We start from the raw sequence: 19,992 nt of genomic DNA, 5'->3' as shown, positions 1-19,992 counted from the left end.
CATCAGTACCTCACGTTTTAAACAATAGTCAGATTCCCGCTATGTTAATATTTGTATTTGTGGACTTAATTCCACACAGCTCCGCTAGATATCAGGTCCGCGATATTTCGCACTCACGTCAATGCTGCTAGTATACAGCTGTCCGGTATTATTATAGTAAGGTATTTGTCTATTCTTTATTGATTTAAATATTTTATTACTTTGTCACTTTTTGTTGTCCATGAGTATTTTGTATTGACTATCTCACGTACGAATCTATCTTTCTTTCTTTCTTTCTTTCTTTCTTTCTTTCTTTCTTTCTTTCTTTCTTTCTTTCTTTATTTCTTTCTTTCTTTTCTTTCTTTCTTTCTTTCTTTCTTTCTTTCTTTCTTTCTTTCTTTTCTTTCTTTCTTTCTTTCTTTCTTTCTTTCTTTCTTTCTTTCTTTCTTTCTTTCTTTAACCTCCTCCTTTTAGGCTCCTTCATACGAACCACGCCACGCGGGTCATACAGGGCCTCGACCTGTCGGGAGATTAATTAGTTTATTGGATCACATACATACTTTTTGACCATACAAGGTCATGGAGGGCCTCCCTGGATGAGGGATCAGCTCAATGTCAGAGCCACCTCCGATACAACACACACATTTAAGATATTACACACTATTCATTCACACATATGAAAAGATTAAGGGAAGGATCGCCGTTCATGGCCGGACTTTAAGAGGTACAATCCACGCACTTACCTGGAAATAACTGAGGAAACCATGAAAAGCCTCAGTAAGGATTGCTGGCCCCTGGGATCGAACCCGGACGTCCCGAATGCAAGGCTAGCCTTCTACCAAGTACGTATCTTTATTATTTTAATGGTCATGGTCATTAGTTTGTTGCGTGCACTCTTGCTTCCCTTTTATCGATTAAAGTTTTCGTTTATATTCCATTCTTAAATATCAAGTAGGCCTATACTGTATATTTAAATGCAAGTATGCATGGTAGGCTTAAGTTCTTTGATTTCTTCTTTCCTAAAAAAATCTTGTTGCTAATGGATTAAAAACAGTTCTCTCAACGCAAATTTTTATAGTATCCAAATATTAATTTATTTCTTCGTCAGTTACTTTAAAGCCCAATTATGTTTCGTAATATAAACATAATTGAAAACTGCAAATTGTTTAATTCCGTATTAATAAGTTTAAAACATGTTCTCGATTTAGGCGTGTGCTATTTATATTTGTTTACTGGTTGGTTCCCCATTGTGGCTTTAGAATTGTTTAATACTAGGTTTACCATATCATTTGTTTGTAATGTCATATTTCTTAATGTGATATACAGTATTACAAACGTTCTCTTCCCTTCTTCCTTTCTTTCTCCTGGAGTGTACAAGGCTACTGTCGTCATATCTGTTTATCCTCTAATATTAAAACCGTAGGTACTTTAATAATCTGTCCATCCAACTTGGACCCCCATTTTCTATCCACAAACATTGCTACAACTACTCTTACTATTTCATATTGAGGAACTCCACTGCACATCATCATCATCGTCATCGTCATCGACATCGTCATCTCATCAGAAATTCTTGTATTATTTCAATTTTTGTTTCCATAGCATCCAGTATATTTTATTTTATTTTTAAATTTCATTTATTAATTCAATAAAAACTGGAAATTTATCCTTGAGAATAGGTGGAAATGTTTAAATATCTTGGAGAACAGTAACAAATATAAATGACACTCGGGAAAAAATTAAACGCGTAATAAATATGGGAAATGCCTGTTATTATTCGGTTGAGAAGTTTCTGTCATCCAGTCTGCTGTCAAAAAGCTAAATGTTAGAATTTATAAAACAGTTATATTACCGGTTGTTCTGTATGGTTGTGAAACTTGGACTCTCACTTTGAGAGAGGAACAGAGACTAAGCGTTTTCGAGAATAAGGTGCTTAGGAAAATATTTGGAGGTAAGAGCGATGAAATTACAGAAGAATGGAGAAAGTTACACAACACAGAACTGCACGCTTTATATTCTTAACCTGACATAATTAGGAATATTAAATCCAGACGTTTGAGATGGGCAGGGTACGTAGCACGTATGGGCGAATCCAGAAATACATATAGAGCAGTGGTCGTCAACACTCGCTGAAATGTACAACGGGTAAACGGAGCTATCCCGTGTGCCCTGTCGTGCAGCAGGAAGACGTAGACAGCATACCCGCTAGCAGCTACGAGTGCACCATGGTGCACTGTGTTCTCAGCGAGTAAGAGACTCTAGCCCAGTCTTGTGATGGTTAGTAGTACTTTCAAGGGCGAGAGCTATTTTTATGCCCGCAGCTCGCGCGCGGAGCTCTTTTGCCTGTAAACATTGCTAAAGGATGTACAGATCTTAGAACACAGCGCATCATGACGGAACGGAAGCGCTTAAAGCTTTCAAGGAAGAGTGGAAGATACAATATTTATGCTTCGAACATGGTGGTGAAGTCCAGTGTTTGTTGTGTAAAAAAATATCATTTGCAAAAAAAAGCAACATAAAACGGCATTATAAGACGCAACATGAAAAAAAAATAGGCATTATTCAGGAGAAGAGAGAAATAAATTCATTTAGGAATTGACATCGAAGGTAAATTAATTTACATTTGGTCAGTAGATTGTATCTAGATTCCTTTTATTTCTTTATTTTAAATGTATTGTTGATGTTTTATTTGTTGCTTGTTTCTGGATATTTACTTTTATTAGACTACATGTTTCTTTAATTTAGAAATAATATTTTATCTTTGATTGCACTTTAACTTATACTATTACTAAGCTCAAAAAGCCAATTCACTTTTATTCCAATAACTATTTTCAAGATTTTGAGCAAATATGAACTAAATATTTTGAAAACTTTGATGCAAGGAGCTTTTTTTTTAGTAACGTCAATATAAAATATACTTAAAAATATAATTTCAAAACTATTAGACCTAATTGCACCAAATTTTGTACAGATATTATTATAGATCTGTTTATACAGGGTGTTTAAAAATACGGGCCATAATTTCAGATATGTATTTCCCACATGTAGATAATCAAAATAGTTCATTACAACATGTGTCCGGAAAGGCTTCATTTCCGAGTTATGGCCTTCACAACATTGAAATTCACCGGAACGTTTTTCTTTCCGCAGGTCGTTGTCATTACAGAAGATGTTCAAAATGTCCACCTCCTGCTTGAATACAGACCTCACATCGATGTCTCATTGACCTGCGAACACGATCCTAAACTCCAGGAGTATTGCGTATGTCCTCAGAACATGCCACAATTCGATTCCGAAGGTATTCCAAATCAGGCACCGGAGACGAATAAACCAATGATTTTAAATGGCCCCACAAGTAGAAATCGAGAGGGTTCAGATCAGATGAGCGTGGAGGCCAAGCAATTGGGCCACCTCTACCTATCCATCGATCAGGAAACCTTCGATCCAAGTACCAGCGAGCCGTACGACTGAAGTGTGCAGGAGCGCCATCATGCAAGAAGTGAATGTGTTGACGATTGATCAGTGGAGTGTCTTCTAAAACATGAGGTATGGTGTTTTCCAGGAAGTTTGTGTACGCCTGCCCTGTAAGTCTGTGTACAAGTACATGGGGTCCAACTAATCGATCACCAATGATATCGGCCCACATGTTGCGGGAGAACCGCACCTGGTGATGAGATGGAACAGTTGCACGTGGGTTTTCATACGCCCATACATGCTGATTGTGGAAATTTGTTATGCCATCTCGTGTGAACTGTGCTTCATCTGTAAATAATACTAAGGCAGGAAAGTTCGGATTTAATATCACACTGCTGCAAGAACCACTGACAGAACCTAACTCGTGCAGGGTAATCTGCTGGTGACAGGACCTGTACACGTTGCAAATGATAAGGATACAATTGATACTCTTTCAACAGGCTCCAGACAGTCGTATGAGGAACATTGACTTGCAACGCTACCCTTCGTGTGCTGATAGAAGAAGTCATGTTCACAGGCTCCAGAATCTCCTCCTGTACTTCTGGAGTTGTAGATCTTGGTCGTCCCCTTCCCAAACCAGGAGAGTTAAATTTTCCATACTCGCACAGACGGTAATGGAGACGTACGAATGTCTTCCGATCTGGACATTGTCGCTGTGGGTACCTCTCCTGGTACAAACGACGAGCCAGCGCAGCATTGCCGTCCGCCTTACCGTACATGAAGTGTATCTCTGCCAGCTCTTGATTTGAATACATGTCGCACAGTCTAACGCCTACACAACACTGAATGTAATCTTCGCCTCGGAATGAACTGTCAGAGTGCCCTCTTAATGTCTCCTTTGACGGCAACGACCTGCGGAAAGAAAAACGTTCCGGTGAATTTCAATGTTGTGAAGGCCATAACTCGGAAATAAAGCATTTCCGGACACATGTTGTAATGAACTATTTTGATTGTCTACATGTGGGAAATACATACCTGAAATTATGCCCCGTATTTTTTAAACACACTGTATAGTTTAAATTTCACAAATTTTTGGCTGAAAATTGTGGAAGTTTTAAAAGTCATACATATCCCCTTAAATGATTGACCCCAAAAATTACGATGGCTCTCAGTATCTTAATTTAATCAATTGCTTTTTTTTTTGTTACGTGCATCTCACAAATCACTCTAAGAAAACTCATTACATAATCACGACTAGAGAGTAAGGACTACATTTTTCACAATCATACAATCAATATACTCTATTTCAATCAATATTGTCGTTATTATTTTTTCAACAAATACTCAAAAGGACTTAGAGATCACACACGTCGAGCAGGTAGACCCTATTAGTTTCTCCTAACCAATGAAGTGAAGTATTTACATAATAAATAATTGCTTTTAACAAGAAAATGGTTTACATACAATTAACTTTTCCTATTTCTCTTTTTGTTTTTAAAACACCCTTCCCTTTGCGATTTGTTTATATATGTACATGTATATTAAATAGTTTAGTAATTAGCCCTATTACATAGCCAAAATTTAGTAACGCCTTTATTCGCTGCATGTGCATGTACATCCCTGTTGTCTACGTTACAGTGTATGCGCTATGCGCCCGTGATCAAGGTCGAGCTCTTCTACCATGATTGGGAGCTAATATCGTCTCATCCCTGCTCTAGCCCCAGGGTGCTCTATGCTGACGACCCCTGATATAGAGTGTTATTTGGGAGGCCGGAAGGAAAAATATCTTTGGGAAGGCTGAGACGTAGGTGGGAGGATAATATTAAAATGGATTTGATGGGTGTGGGATATGATGGTAGAGACTGGATCAATCTTGCTCAAGATAGGGATCGATGGCGGGCTTATGTGAGGGCGGAAATGAAGCTCCGGGTTCCTTAAACGCCATTTGTAAGTAAGTAATTCAAATTATTCACTTACAAGACTGCGAACCCCAAGTTCCATTTTAAGCTAATCTTGTATTTTGAAACTCTTCAAATACCTTTTGTACGCTTGTTTTTATCATATGATATGTCCATACGTTTTTGGATTTATAATTAAAAATATGACAAAGATTTTTTTAAATAGTACATAGATGTTACTAGCCTCGAGCGAGACTTCTCTACCTGGAGAACAAAAAGCTGCTCTTTTGGATTGTTCTTTCCTTTACGAAGTTTTCTTCGTACGGGTTCTTGCAGGTTCTCCATCCTTGTGTATGTATGCAAATCTAATCTTTCAGGTGAAGCTCCCTGTAAAGCAGATTTGAATAATTTCAAGGGAAAAAATTGTTCCGGGGCCGTGTATGTATCTTAACTTCTCCTACCTTTCACCGATCACTAAGTTATAGTCACGTCGCTGTTATTTCCGGTGTGACTTCTCCTCTTTGGTTACGCCTTAGGAAGTGAAGGTTCTACAAAGTCTAGGTAGGTAGTATCGTTCGCCATCTTTGTTCTTTCGTTGCCGAGCTACCAAAGGAGGAATCTATTTGCCGCACCGTTAAACATTTTCATGTCGTAGCTCCTGTGATAATAAATCACTATGCTTGGGCAAATAAGCGCCAAATAATGTCCTCGTGTGCTTTCTGCGAACGCCAATGAAAGGACAAAAATGACGGGCGATTATATTACGTATTTATCCAGCCTTAGGAAGTGCATAACGTCATCAGCAGCGAATGGGAAGAGCACACGTTTAAATGTAGCTGATCTGCAACGTGATTGGCTGCCGGAAATAAGAGCTGCGGGACTATAAAAAATTGAACTTTTCTGATTGATTATCTGGTTCATGAGTTTTGAGTCCTTCTACCACGACAATGTGAGACTCTCAGAAGAGCTAGGAACAATCGAAGTCCTATATTTAAATATCTACGTTAAGAATTTGGGTATAGTTTTGCAGACTATATTGGCTGTGAGGAGAATTTGGTACGAATAAATAGTGTGGATCATTAATAAAATATTGCAATCCTGCAAAGTAAAAAAAATCTTACAAGAATGATCGTAACAACTGGATAATACGCACGGTAGAGCAACGCCGACTACGCTGGCCACTGTCACCGGACCGTACCGAGCCGTATGTAGCAAGAAAGTCGAAATGGTGGTAGTAAAATTCGCGACTATATTCTTACATAATTGACTTCACTAGTTAAGTTCAAGTTTTACGCAGTATAACGGGGTTTTTTTAATACACTGAAAGAAAATGCAAGTGTAGTAAGATTTCATACTGGGCTATCACAAAGAAATAAAGGAGGAAGAAAAGATTTGGTTCAGGAAATATCATCAAAATGTACGAAAGTAAATTTGCTGTTAATGCTCGTCAAAGCGTTCACTACGTAATTATGACTACGTTGCTGTTTAATTCGGCTCGCGACAGGAACAGTTTGGCTGTGAGATAACTGAGCATGCGCGGACTTGATTAATAAAAACCTAAACTAACCAAACTTAACCTTCGTATATGCAAGCTGTGTAATCGGAGCACGAAAGGAACTTCTTAATTTCTTCTGGAATGTTGACACAAAAATAAATCCAGGTAAGCGCTGGCACTACAAAAGAGGTCCGCGCATGCGCCACACCCAAACTATTTCTGTCGCGAGCCCATGCTAAGGTTTTTTGTTAATAAGAAAAATAACACTATCTAATGCTAATGTCAGTATATTTGAAAATATTGATAAAGTATAACATAATTCTAGTGAGAATATATTTCAAAATACTTTTAAAGAACAACAAAATCCTAACGAGAGTATATTTCAAAATATTAATAAGCCTTATTACTATCCCTGTGTATAATTTGGACTAATATCTGTAATCTTGTCGCAAACAGTGGTGCTATCTCTCAGTAATGTTCAGAACGAAGGAGATAGATAGATAGATAGATAGATAGATAGATAGATAGATAGATAGATAGATAGATAGATAGATAGATAGATAGATAGATAGATAGATGGATGGATGGATGGATGGATGGATGGATGGATGGATGGATGGATGGATGGATGGATGGATGGATGGATGGATGGATGGATGGATGGATGGATGGATGGATGGATGGATGGATGGATGGATGGATGGATGGATGGATGGATGGATGGATGGATGGATGGATGGATGGATGGATGGATGGATGGATGGATGGATGGATGGGCGACATTGTGTATTTAATTCTATTTGGTCGTAACCGTAACGGCACGGTTGGAAGCTATCCTAGCTAATACTCCAGTTTAGAAGAATAAACACATACACCATTTCGACAAGATAATTACTATTAACACCAATTTAGTATATATCGTAATGAAAATAAACTAATTATTACGACGATAAATACAGACTCAATAACAAATATTCCACCGCTGCAGAGTAGCAGTTAGCGTGTCGGGCACGGTTTAAAACCCTAGTTGGATCAGGTTATCTGTTTGGAGATTTTCCCTGGAGTTTCCCTAAACCCATTAAGAGCAAATGCTGCGTAACTTTCGGCGCTGGACTACGGACTCATTTCACTGACATCATTTTCGTTTCACTCAAACGTTAGATAACTATTGCAGTTTATCAACTGCGATAGTCATAAAATAAAGCAATAAAATAACAATTTGTCCGTACTCACAGATCATGTCTGTCTCTAAAGATTCTGAGTTACCAAGCAGCAGGAAAGAATGTTTAGTGAGACCCCTAGAACGCTGGTAAGAGACCGCAACAGACCATCACCTATTAAACCGGCGAAAACGTAATACGGCGAACGCCAGTAGGGGAAGTTATCCCCACCCACATGAAATGTGCATTCGACACAACACTAGCCTATCACGTAGAGTGTCTGATGAGCTAGGAGGGGAAAAGTGGAAAGGGGTTGTGGGCGGAGCTTAGCGTTCGCCGTATTACGTTTTTACCATTAAACCTAGTGTCGAAATTTCACGATACAAACCCTTCGAGGGGAGTATGGTCCTTGCGGGTTAAGAGGAGAGAGTAACCCAGTAACTCCGCGTTCTTGAAGGAACAGGTGGATGGGCGTGGTGTCATTGGCCGGCTGGTACAAACAAGGCTCGGTCAATGGTCGGCCGTTTCCGTGTCGGGATTAGGTTACAAGAGTGGGGGAAAAACTTGCATTCCTTGCTCGGATCTTCTCGTGAAATGCGGACTTGTACATGGGATGCTAGAATGATGAGGTGGTAATGATACTTCTTTACTTCTTTGTGTTGTTTTGCACTCGGATATTGAAGCGTCTGTTTCATTGCTCTGTGAAGGGTAGTGAGAGAAACGAGTGTATCCAGAGTAATAAATTCCCATATGCCGCCCTTGTTAACGAAGATTTTCGCTTTAGTTATAAAAGAAGAATTTGTGTTCGCTGTATTGAAGTTTTCGGGCCAAAACTTAGATTCATCAGTAAACAGGACACTCTTTTCATGTAAAAATGTTACGTGCATACAGTTAACAAAGACATATCAATATTGGATTATTAGAAGAATTTCGGTTAATTAATTATTATTTGAAATGTCTTGACCACAAAATCCAGTCACTGACTAATCATATAAAGAAAATCAATAACAATCTTGTATCCTGTACTAGGGATATTAATTCAATAGGCTACTGTTTGAGTTATTGTGACCGCAAGAGTTCGTCACATTTATGGATTATAAAAATACAGAACAGGTGTTCATAGGAACACAAAATGCGTATATGTATGTCTTCATTAGTCAAATGTGGAGTAACGGTCAGTGCGTCTGGTCGCGAAACCAGGTGGCCCGGGTTCGAATCCCGGTCGGGGCAAGTTACCTGGTTGAGGTTTTTTCCGGGGTTTTCCCTCAACCCAATACGAGCAAATGCTGGGTAACTTTCAGTGCTGGACCCCGGACTCATTTCACCGGCATTATAACCTTCATATCTTTCAGACGCTAAATAACCTAGATGTTGATACAGCGTCGTAAAAGAAGCCAATAAAATAAATAGAAATAAAGTCAAATGTAAATAGGTCAATAATACAAAGTTAGAAGAATTATTGTTAGAGATGATATATTTTAACAACTAAAAAAATAGCACTTTAGAAATCAGATTTAGCATTTTATAGCAGTTTTAATGTTAGAATTAGCGTTTTGTAGCGTTTTTATATGAAACTCTTTTATGGAAAGTTTGGTGGTAGAAATTGAATTTTGTCAATGTGTTAACAGATGTATTTTCTAGATGGTCAAGTTCAAATTCTTGATGATAATAAATAAGTAAAGGAACATGCTAAAATTACAGTGAAATTGTGAACATTAAAAAATAGCTATGCCGAAAGATGTGGTGTGATTTTTTCCGACCCACCTTATTACTCAACCACATCACCCACTACCACATACTCTTTTTAAGTGAACACTGTGTCTAGAGAGACCACATAGGCAGGCAGTATTCTACCACCAGCACCAAACAGATTAGTTGAAAACTCGACATAATGGTAGGGCCTGCAAATAAACTGAAATTTATTATTCACTTTCATTAAAAGTAATATAGTTCTTTTTGTTTGAATTAAAAATAAGGATAATATTGACAAAGAGGATGTCAGGAGGATCATATTCCTGTGCTATTCATACTGGAAAAAGTAACATGAGGGATGTAAGAATTTGTATGTGAGGGGACCTTTAGATAGATCCTGATGTATTTTACAAAATGTCAGAAAAGTCTCATAATATGTAATTTCGCTCCTATTTCGCAAAAGCACATAACTTAGAGTTAGCATTTTGTATTCAATTTCGCTTTTTATTACGGATTAAACCACACTAATGTACTTAACATGCTTTTAAAAATAAAATTACTTATTTTCACAGATTTGGTGAAATTTCGCACGTACTGTGAGTTCGAAATAGGCCTACTATCTACCATTTTTAAAATTATTATTAATTTATCTTTTTTGAACTAAGTATTTGTACAAATCTAGTCTTTCAGGTGAAGCTCCCTGTAAAGCAGATTTGAATAATTTCAAGGGAAAAATTGTTCCGGGGCCGGGTAAAGATCCCGGGACCTCTGGTTGAACGTACCAGCGCTCTCCCAACTGAGTTACCCCGGAACTCCACCCGACACCGTCTCAACTCTTCCCTTTATATCCACACAACTCGCGTGGGCTGACGAAACGCCAGAGACCCACATCGAGTGCACACAAACTCTGTGTGACTTGGAATTGTGGTTTTCTGTTAACGTACACAGTGACGTATATATTATGCAAATCTAGTCTTTCAGGTGAAGCTCCCTGTAAAGCAGATTTGAATAATTTCAAGGGAAAAATTGTTCCGTGGCCGGGTATCGGGTACGTTAACAGAAAACCACAATTCCAAGTCACACAGAGTTTGTGTGCACTCGATGTGGGTCCCTGGCGTTTTTTCAGCCCACGCGAGTTGTGTGGATATAAAGGGAAGAGTTGAGACGGTGTCGGGTGGAGTTCCCGGGTAGCTCAGTTGAGAGAGCGCTGGTACGTTCAACCAGAGGTCTAAGTATTTGTAGTTACATTGAAGTCGAAGTAGTACATCGCGAACTAACCAATACGAAAATGTATCCATTAATAATTGTATTGACCATAAATCTTGGGCATTATTGCAGGTATTTGATAGATTGAGAAAGGAGCAGCCAGGATTCAGGGACAAGCTGGTCGCTGTGGCCGGAGACTGCGCAGAGAAGGATCTGGGACTGAGCCCCCAGGATAGACAGCGGCTTGTGGACACGGTGGACGTGGTGTTCAACCTGGCGGCCACCGTGCGCTTCGACGAACATCTGAGGACGGCAGTGAACATCAACGTGCGAGGTACCTTGTACCTGATACAGTTGTGCAAGGAGTGCGTCCACCTCAAGGTACGGCTTCAAACATGGTGCAAATCTCAAGATAGCTAAAGCAAACCAGTGGCCTTCCTTCAAGTTATCTGAAAAGAAATAGGATATTTCAATAATAACTGGACAATACCTAGCAATCGGTTGAACAAATATTAATCTCGAAACGCCTGGACAAAATCAATCACCACTCTCGATGTGGAGCAATCAAAGCTCAGCTGCACTGTACAGTTGTCAAAAGAAAAAGTGGCCGCTCTCTAGACACAAAGTTCCCTTCGGGTATCTCCGCTACAATTCGGAGACAGGTGATGTTACATGTTGTTGGACCACATGGCCTGATATCTACAGTCAGAATGAAAGTTTTTGCGTGTTAATCTGTAGCGTGATGGTAGCGTTTCGGGCAAGTGTTCGTAAGGTCGTGCGTTCGAACACAACCTAATGCTTTTCACGTTTTATTTTTTTTTAGGAGAGAGAGAAAATGTAATCGTTTCTGTTTCTTTTATGACTGTTTTAGTAATTAACATCAGGTTCATGAATGTATTATGCTATGACTGTGTCATTATTTATTATGACATTATGGCTGCAAATAGAAAGAAAGATTATATTCTCAACAAAAATATCTTTCGTGGCATAAACAAAACAAACTTACAGGCGTCTGCCTTACAAAATTATAACAATTAAAAGTTAAAAAAAAAAAAAACGAAAAGCCACGATTCAATATTTAGTCCGTCTTCCTCCCATCTCGATTACATCTTGCAGTCGAGTGGGTATGGAATCGACTAGTGTTTTCAAATACCGACTGTTCTCAGTCACGGCATCCCAGGGACCATGGACGAGCTTCCACAAATCATCAGGGCGTCTAGGAGGGGGATTGGGCCAATTTTTCCGCATATGCTTCTTTACTTGTGGCCGGAGGGTTCAAGTCCGGAGAGCGACGAGGCCAGTCTATCAATTCAATATCCTGTCTCCTCGCAAATCAGTCCCGAATCAATTGAGATGTGTGGACTGGATGATTATCCTGCTGAAATTGAAGAATTCCAACACGACACAGATACTCTACCAATGCGGGCACGCATGGCAGCGTATCTGTGGTCTAATCGGGTACCAGGAGGTCGATATACAAGAGTGGGTCCTTCCTTTGTAGTAGAAAAGATGACTTCATCAGAAAAGATTACTCTTTTCCAATCCCGATCACCATTTCCCACTGCAAAGACTAAACGCTCCTCTATATGCTCTTCCTCATGAACTTCCCTAGAAATGGCACGTCGAGATCTCAAATTGGCGGCCCTTAAACGATTTCTCACGGTCTGGTCGTGGCCAGGGAAATTAACAACTGCCTTCAAAGTAGCAGCGGTATGAAAGGGATTCCTTTCAACCTCTGCCACTAATCTGGTGTCCTGTTGTGGTGTTGAAATTTTCCTTCTACCACTCCCAGCTTTTCGGCCAAAAATTACCGAGCGTTGATAATTTTGCACCCATCTCCGGGCTGTCCTTTCTGAAAAGTTGAAACTCCTACCTGCCTCCGATGCCGATAAATCAAGATGAACCACAGCCCGTATTATACTTTCATTCGTTCCTGCACCTCTTTGCGGAGCCATGTCAGTCAAAGTCGCAGGCAGAAATGGCGTCGTGGTTTCCTCAGAGAATTAGCCTCTACCTAGGTCTTAAAATAACAGCAAAACATTCATTATACTAAAAATATATATTCTTCAATTAGGAAATAATAATATAAATAGTTGTTAGAGTCTTATTAATAACTATATCATTTTCACACATAAAGTCCACAGAGTTAAGAACAATATAATTATTTTATAATCTCGACCTCAGTGTTAATTTTTTTGTTATAAAATTTGTATTGAACTGTATCCACGCAATACGTCCTTAATCATTGCTGCTGTTAACACTACTGCTGTTGCAGTTGGTATTAAAACTAAAAATATTATTTTCATAAACGTAACCTTTTTATACCATTATTAAATATTCAGAATATAATTGAAATGAATGTTCAGTTTTAGTGTTTCTGACAATGCGCTGAATTACGTTAATACCAGGTAAATGACATAGCTCAGTCGGAAGAACGTAGCAACGTCGGACGTCGCGAAATTCGGAATTGAAATGTCAACATATTAGGCTCAAATCTTCGTGACACCTTTCCAATTTATTATGTTACAGGATAGTATAATCTAATAATATAACAGTATAAGAAGAAAAAACTAACACTCGTATTAGGCAGCTGTATTGTTCTAAACCTAACATTAAATATATATTACTTATATCGCTAACGAACGATAACAGAATACAAATGATAATTTGAATATTATTTATATCGCTAAAGAACGATAACGGAATACAAATGATAATATGAATATTATTTATATCGCTAATGAACGATAACAGAATACAAATGATAATTTGAATATTATTCACGTCGCTAAAGAACGATAACAGAATATAACAAATAATAACTTGAATATCATATATATCGCTAAAGGAACGATAGAATATAAACAACTTGAATATCATTCATATCGATAAAGAACGATAACAGAATATAAATAATAATTTGAATATTATTGATATCGCTAATGAAAGATAACAGAATACAAATGAAATATGGATATTATTCACGTCGCTAACGATAAAATATAAATAACTTGAATATTATTCATATCGATAAAGAACGATAATAGAATACAAATGATAATTTGAATATTATTTATATCGCTAATGAACGATAACAGATTACAAATGATAATTTGAATATTATTTATATCGCTAATGAACGATAACAGAATACAAATGATATTTTGAATATTATTCACGTCGCTAACGAAAGATAACAGAATATAACAAATTATAACATATATCGCTACAGGAACGATAAAATATAAATAACTTGAATATTATTCATATCGATAAAGAACGATAACAGAATATAAATGATTATTTCCTTTATATGACGTCATTCCATTTTCGACCAATGAAGTGTAATGAAATTTTGAATTCCAACCAATCACAGTCAGACTTTGCGACTTATCGCTATCAATTTATCGCATGGTCGTTCTTTTGTTTAGTCGTTGTCGCCAACTGTTTCCCCGTAAATTGATGATCATTAATACATTAAGATGCAACTACACGGTTAAACTTTTCTTTCAATTTTAAAGCAATGAATGCAAGATTAATATTTGATATTAATTAATATATTTACGCAGTGAAGACCATGTTCAAAACGGCGCACCATGTAGACACAAAATCTTTATGAATCTTAATTGAACGTACAGTTACCCTGAAAAAGAATGAGACGATTCTTGGTCGTCGGAAGTTAAAGTTCTACAGCGCGGTTCACTCGATATCGACGTAACGATACATAACGTGACAAATAGTACAATAATTGTTACAAGGACCACAACAAGGACAACGACCAGAATAAGGATCACGAAGAAGACTGCCATTTAAGGCCAGGATTTTACAACATAGCTCGAGTTACAAAATATCAGTGCTTCACTGTACCGAATGGCAAATGCCTGCTAAGGAATCTACATTCTGGACGGCTGCTGTCACTGTCTTGTCTCGGTAGCTCATATAGTAGCGTGTCGGTTCCACTGTATAACCGAAACGTCTCGTGTTCGATCCTGGGTAAAACTATTTTTATTGAGGTGTAATTAATTTGTTCAGAGTTCCTCGACTGTCTAATTTGTCGAAAAATATGGAATAATTTATGCCCAATTTCTGTGTCTTACAAGTGGGCTGAACCTCATAAAAAAAAATAAATCTTACTTGGAAGTTAAAAGTATTCTTCCTCAAACAAAAATCATAAGAAACAAAAAGAGACCTGTTAACTTAAAACCTTGTCCACATGCCATCAGCTTCTATTACAGCTCCAAGTCGATCCGGCATAGATGTCACGAGATTGTGGAATAAGTTCTGATCCCCAGCGAGATCTTCCCAAGTGTCAACAACTTGATCCCACAATTCGTCTCGATTTCGAGGGCGTCGGTGGGCATAGGGACTATCCTTCTCTTTTTCAATTCCGCCCATAAATTTTCGATGACATTCAAATCAGGTGACTTCGGAGGCCAATTAATGATTTCGATCTCGGGTGTCCTTTGAAACCATCTTTGAATGCTTGCAGCATAGTGCACGGGATGGTTATCCTGCTGGAACAGCAATGTTCCTTTGCGAAAACGTTCTCGGGCGGGAGGAAGGAATATATTTTCCAGAATGTGCTCGTAAGTTCCCGCATTAAACCGGCCATCGATGCGTTCTATAACGCCAGGTCCATCGTAAGAGATCCACCTCCAACATGATATGCCAAAGCGCCCCGATCTTTCACGTCGGTGCACATAGCGCTGGTCATGTCGGAGACCATTCTCACGATAGACACGGACAGGACCTTCGTAATCACTCGAGATGGTTGTTTCGTCGGAGAAAATTACATTTCTCCAATCGAAATCCACTCGATTGGTAGCGAAGGCGAGACGGTCGACAGCTTGTGCTTCCCCCAATATTTCCATTTGCGCAGCCCTCCGGCTGCTAATACCGCGGTTCCTCAACCTGCTGATCACAGTCTGTGAAGAGCCGGGAAAGTTAGATGCTGCTCTTATTTCGTTAGCAGTCAGAAAGGGGTCCTGTCGAACTGTCTCAAATAAGAGAGCATCCTCTTCCAATGAAGAAATCCGCGGACGCCCAGGAATAGGGCGATTTTCGACCTCCCCTAAATTTTGGTAATGATGAACCCACCTCGCGGCTGTACTTCCAGGAACACCGACCAAACGGCCAGCCGATCTAGCCCCATATCCAGCCTCAACTAGAGCTATAACTCGCTGTCTCATGTCACGTCGGTTCGCCATTACGATGAGAAATGAGGGATGACGATAATACTTTAGTGTGTAGAATTATTGAAATAACAGGCATCTTGCATAGTAAGAGTTAATCAATCAACCCTAAATTAAATATCTAAATAACAAAATATAACAGGAAGTCCAATTGTTGCGAAACTAATCAAATTAAATCTAATTACATTAAGTAAACAAACCCCAAGTTATGACACCACATTGCTACAGCTAAATTGAAGGTTATTAACATAAACATTGAATAGGTCCGTGGTTGTGCGTTGGACGACAAAATCATCATCGAAAGTTCGAATCTTGCGGAGGAATGTAACTTCTTGCTTTTGATAATGTAAATCAGACTTCTAACTACAATCATTCATATTTCTTACTTTATTTATTAATATTTATAGCAAATATTGAATTTGTAAAGAAAAAACTTTACAAATCTCATATGGAATTTGTGATCTGTAGTGACATAAACATAGATTATCTCTCGGAACTTTTCCGTAAAAGTAAATTAAATTCACTCCTTGAATCTGGAAACCTTATTCGCAGAGTCATTTTCCCAAAGCATACAAGCTGAAGTAGCACAGCCATTGATAAATGTTTTGTACACAGAATTAGACTGAATTCCAATTCGACAGAACCTATAATCAATGGCTTGTCTGAACATGATAAACAAATCCTAAGTGTTTCCAATGTCACTGAACAATTTCAAAATATTAATTTAAAAACTAAAAAAGGTTCGTAAATGCTGTATCTAGTGATTATTTACATTTATGTCTACAAAATGAATCTTGGAAAATCTTCTAATACTGGTACTACTGATATTAAGAGTAAATTTATTGAATTTTTCACTTAGTTTCATAATCACTTCAGTGGATGTTCTCCACTCAATGTTGTGAAAAAATTCAAAAGTAAAAACATGTAGATAACACATTGACTTCAAAATCTCATATATTAAAAAGAAGAATCTATATGTAATGAGTTGCAATGTAATGATCCTCATGTTCTTAAATATTGCAAGAAGTACAGTGTAATTTATCAAAAATTATGAAAGAGGGAAATAGAATATATTTGAATAGAAAGGTATAAAATTCAGATAATGCAATTAAACCTATTCGGAATATTATTAAATTTAAACTTGTAGATATCCTAAGAAAGAAAATATTTTTCATTAAAACCAATGATTATAAAGTAGAGGATCCCAAATCTATTGTAAATTCTTTTAACGGATTATAGTATATAGTACAGAAATATTATTGACAGCTTAAACGTTCAAGATTTTGCAAAAGATACTGCAATTGGTGACTTAACAGATGCATTTAATAATTAGTATTGATATATGTAATTAGTCAATAACTGCAACAGTGCTTTTTCATTCAATCATAACATGAATAAAATTGAATGCACATTAAATTAAACACTATTGCAAACACGTAGATAAAATAGTTAAAATTAACTGAAGGGGTGAGAATTAAATAATCCAAAGCCATACTTTTAACAAAAATTGTTTCGTGCGAGTGCATTTCTTACACATATGGGAAAGCTATTAATAAAATATTGTAATAATTACTCAACAAATGACATAGCCTAAGACTCTTAACCGTTGTACAAGTTTGTCTATTATTATTATTATTATTATTATTATTATTATTATTATTATTTATATATATATATATATATATATATATATATATATATATATTTATTTTAAATTTCATTTTAATTGTTAGTTTTTAATATATATATATATATATATATATATATATATACATTTACATTGTATATGCGTGTATAAATGCATTCATTAGATTAACGCTATTGAAACGACTTGGAAGTTTTCCTTTCTGTGCGGAGTGTCGATCTAGTCATGAAGGTCCATTGTCGATTTAACTACACGATTTATGTATGTATTTATGTTTTATTTACGTAATATTATCACATTTTTTTGCAGTTTTTGAAGTGAATTTCGGATCGATGCTAGTAACAAACCAAATAGCCTGAATTTAAGTAACTCAATATTCGTTATCTTGTGTATCAGTGCTCTGGTCTCCGATCATGCGCAGTGTCTTACATCTGAGACTTAGGAATATTCAATCGTCTCATCCTTTTCCAGGGAAACTGTACCTTTTAAACTTGAATCTTTCAATATTCTTCCCAGATTGCTCGCATACGCGATTGGAATATTGAACTGTGTAGATGCAGCTTTAGTTCCGTTACACACTACAGCGAGAATGCGTTTGTCGAGCTATAAAAATGCTTTCTTGTAGCACTGATTGTAAATAACGGACGAAATAAGACACAGCTGACATTGGTCCTGCTTCCACAGGTAACGTAACACCTATAAAATTGTAGCCTATAACATTTGTATTGAAATTAAACAATTAATAGACGTTAAAATTTATGTAACATCATCGCATATCAAACTCAAAGACCTTGCATAGTAATGTCTTTGATCAAATTGCCTTTCGTATGGAGTAATAAAATTCGTGTTTTAATTAGGCCTATCTATACAGAGATGGCTTCACTGTGTAGCAACATGTCTCGATGTGAATACATAAGCATTGGCATATAGCTGTCCCCACTGTTACTGTTAAATTAAATTATGATTTCAGCAGATAATGAAAATGTATTTGTTATAATAATAAGAGAAAAGTGCAGTACATGTAATTAACATTGTTAAACCTGTATTTCGCTTTTCACAATTGGCATCACTGAATAATAACATCGAATTTCTTTATTTCAATAATCGATATTCATCTGCGAGTATTACAACTTCACAATGTCTGAATAGGTTAAGTATTCGTTAATATACAATTATTAACATTTTGTGATCGAATTTTAGGGAGATATTATTTAAATTTTTATTTTATTCACGAAATAGTCCTAATAAATGTCACTCGAGGTCTGAGATTTCCCAGATAAATCCACTCGCTTCGCTCGTGGATTTATCGGCAGATCTCAGACCTCTCGTGACATTACTACAGATAATTTGAATAATGCAGTATTTATATCGCTAAAGAACGATTAAAAAATAAAATGAAAACTTGAACAAGGCCCGAACTCACAACCTTCAAATCATTAAGCGAGCTCTCTACCATTGGTCTACGAGGCGCAGATATGGAATGATTCCATAGTTCCAGAACTGCTTCTAAAACCACATGCATCGTGTAACATCGCCGTGACCCGAAGTGGACTCAAAAAATATTCGCTGTTCACGAGTGCGGCCACTTTTTTTTTGACAGCTGTATAGATAGTTCAACAGCACTGAACTTCTGTGTGTTTTTTCAAGGTGTTTATACACTTGTCGACCGCATACTGCCACCATTACCGGAGACACATCGAGGAAGTACTCTACGACCCTCCAATGACAGCAAAGGACGCCTTGAAGCTACTGGAGTGCCTGAATGATGACACGCTCACCAACATCACTTCCGGGTGAGATGGGGATTCCTACCACTTACGTGTTGAATTACATACATACATACACACACAGTAGAACCCCGATTATCCGGCACCCTATTAACCGATTGGCGGATTATCAGACTGTCTTACTCTCGGATTTTTTGCTACAGAAATATATGAAGTAGTGTACATTACAGTATATTATCACGTTTTTTTTTTTACAGAGAGGGTTATTACAACACTTTAACCCTTACAGAGTATGGTCTACTGTTCGAGTTGTCGTACTGTGTAGCCTCTATATTAAATGTCTTCCACGGGTATCAAAAGAGATCGTGTTGTGCTAAGTATACAGAAAAGTACAAATAACTGAGTGGTTTAGGGAACGAGAAACTGTGGCTCATCCCAGAATACGGGTCTGGCGCCACAACTGTGTGCAATTTAATAAAAATCAAGGATAAAATATATAAAGTATGTAAATCTACATCTTGAGACCTCCATTATTCCTATCTTTCCACAGACAGTCATAACAAAGAGTTTTCTTGCCCCTTAAA

At 37.4% G+C, this 19,992-nt stretch overlaps 1 protein-coding gene across 3 annotated transcripts in view; it reads left to right on the top strand.

Moving 5' to 3' along the window:
• Positions 1-19,992, top strand: part of LOC138706261 (fatty acyl-CoA reductase wat-like) — a 102,083-nt gene that overhangs the window by 47,387 nt on the left and 34,704 nt on the right. For 2 of the 3 annotated variants that reach the window (XM_069835338.1, XM_069835339.1), the window contains exons 2-3: positions 10,977-11,225; positions 19,329-19,474. In XM_069835338.1, coding sequence (XP_069691439.1) covers positions 10,977-11,225; positions 19,329-19,474 — 395 coding nt within the window. The remainder of the gene's footprint in view (positions 1-10,976; positions 11,226-19,328; positions 19,475-19,992) is intronic. The other variant, XM_069835340.1, reaches the window with a different exon arrangement.

Source organism: Periplaneta americana, chromosome 9, assembly GCF_040183065.1.
Source record: "Periplaneta americana isolate PAMFEO1 chromosome 9, P.americana_PAMFEO1_priV1, whole genome shotgun sequence".
NCBI lineage: Eukaryota > Metazoa > Arthropoda > Insecta > Blattodea > Blattidae > Periplaneta > Periplaneta americana.
Note: the sequence above shows the minus strand (reverse complement) of the source record. Positions and strands in the feature narration are given on the sequence as shown.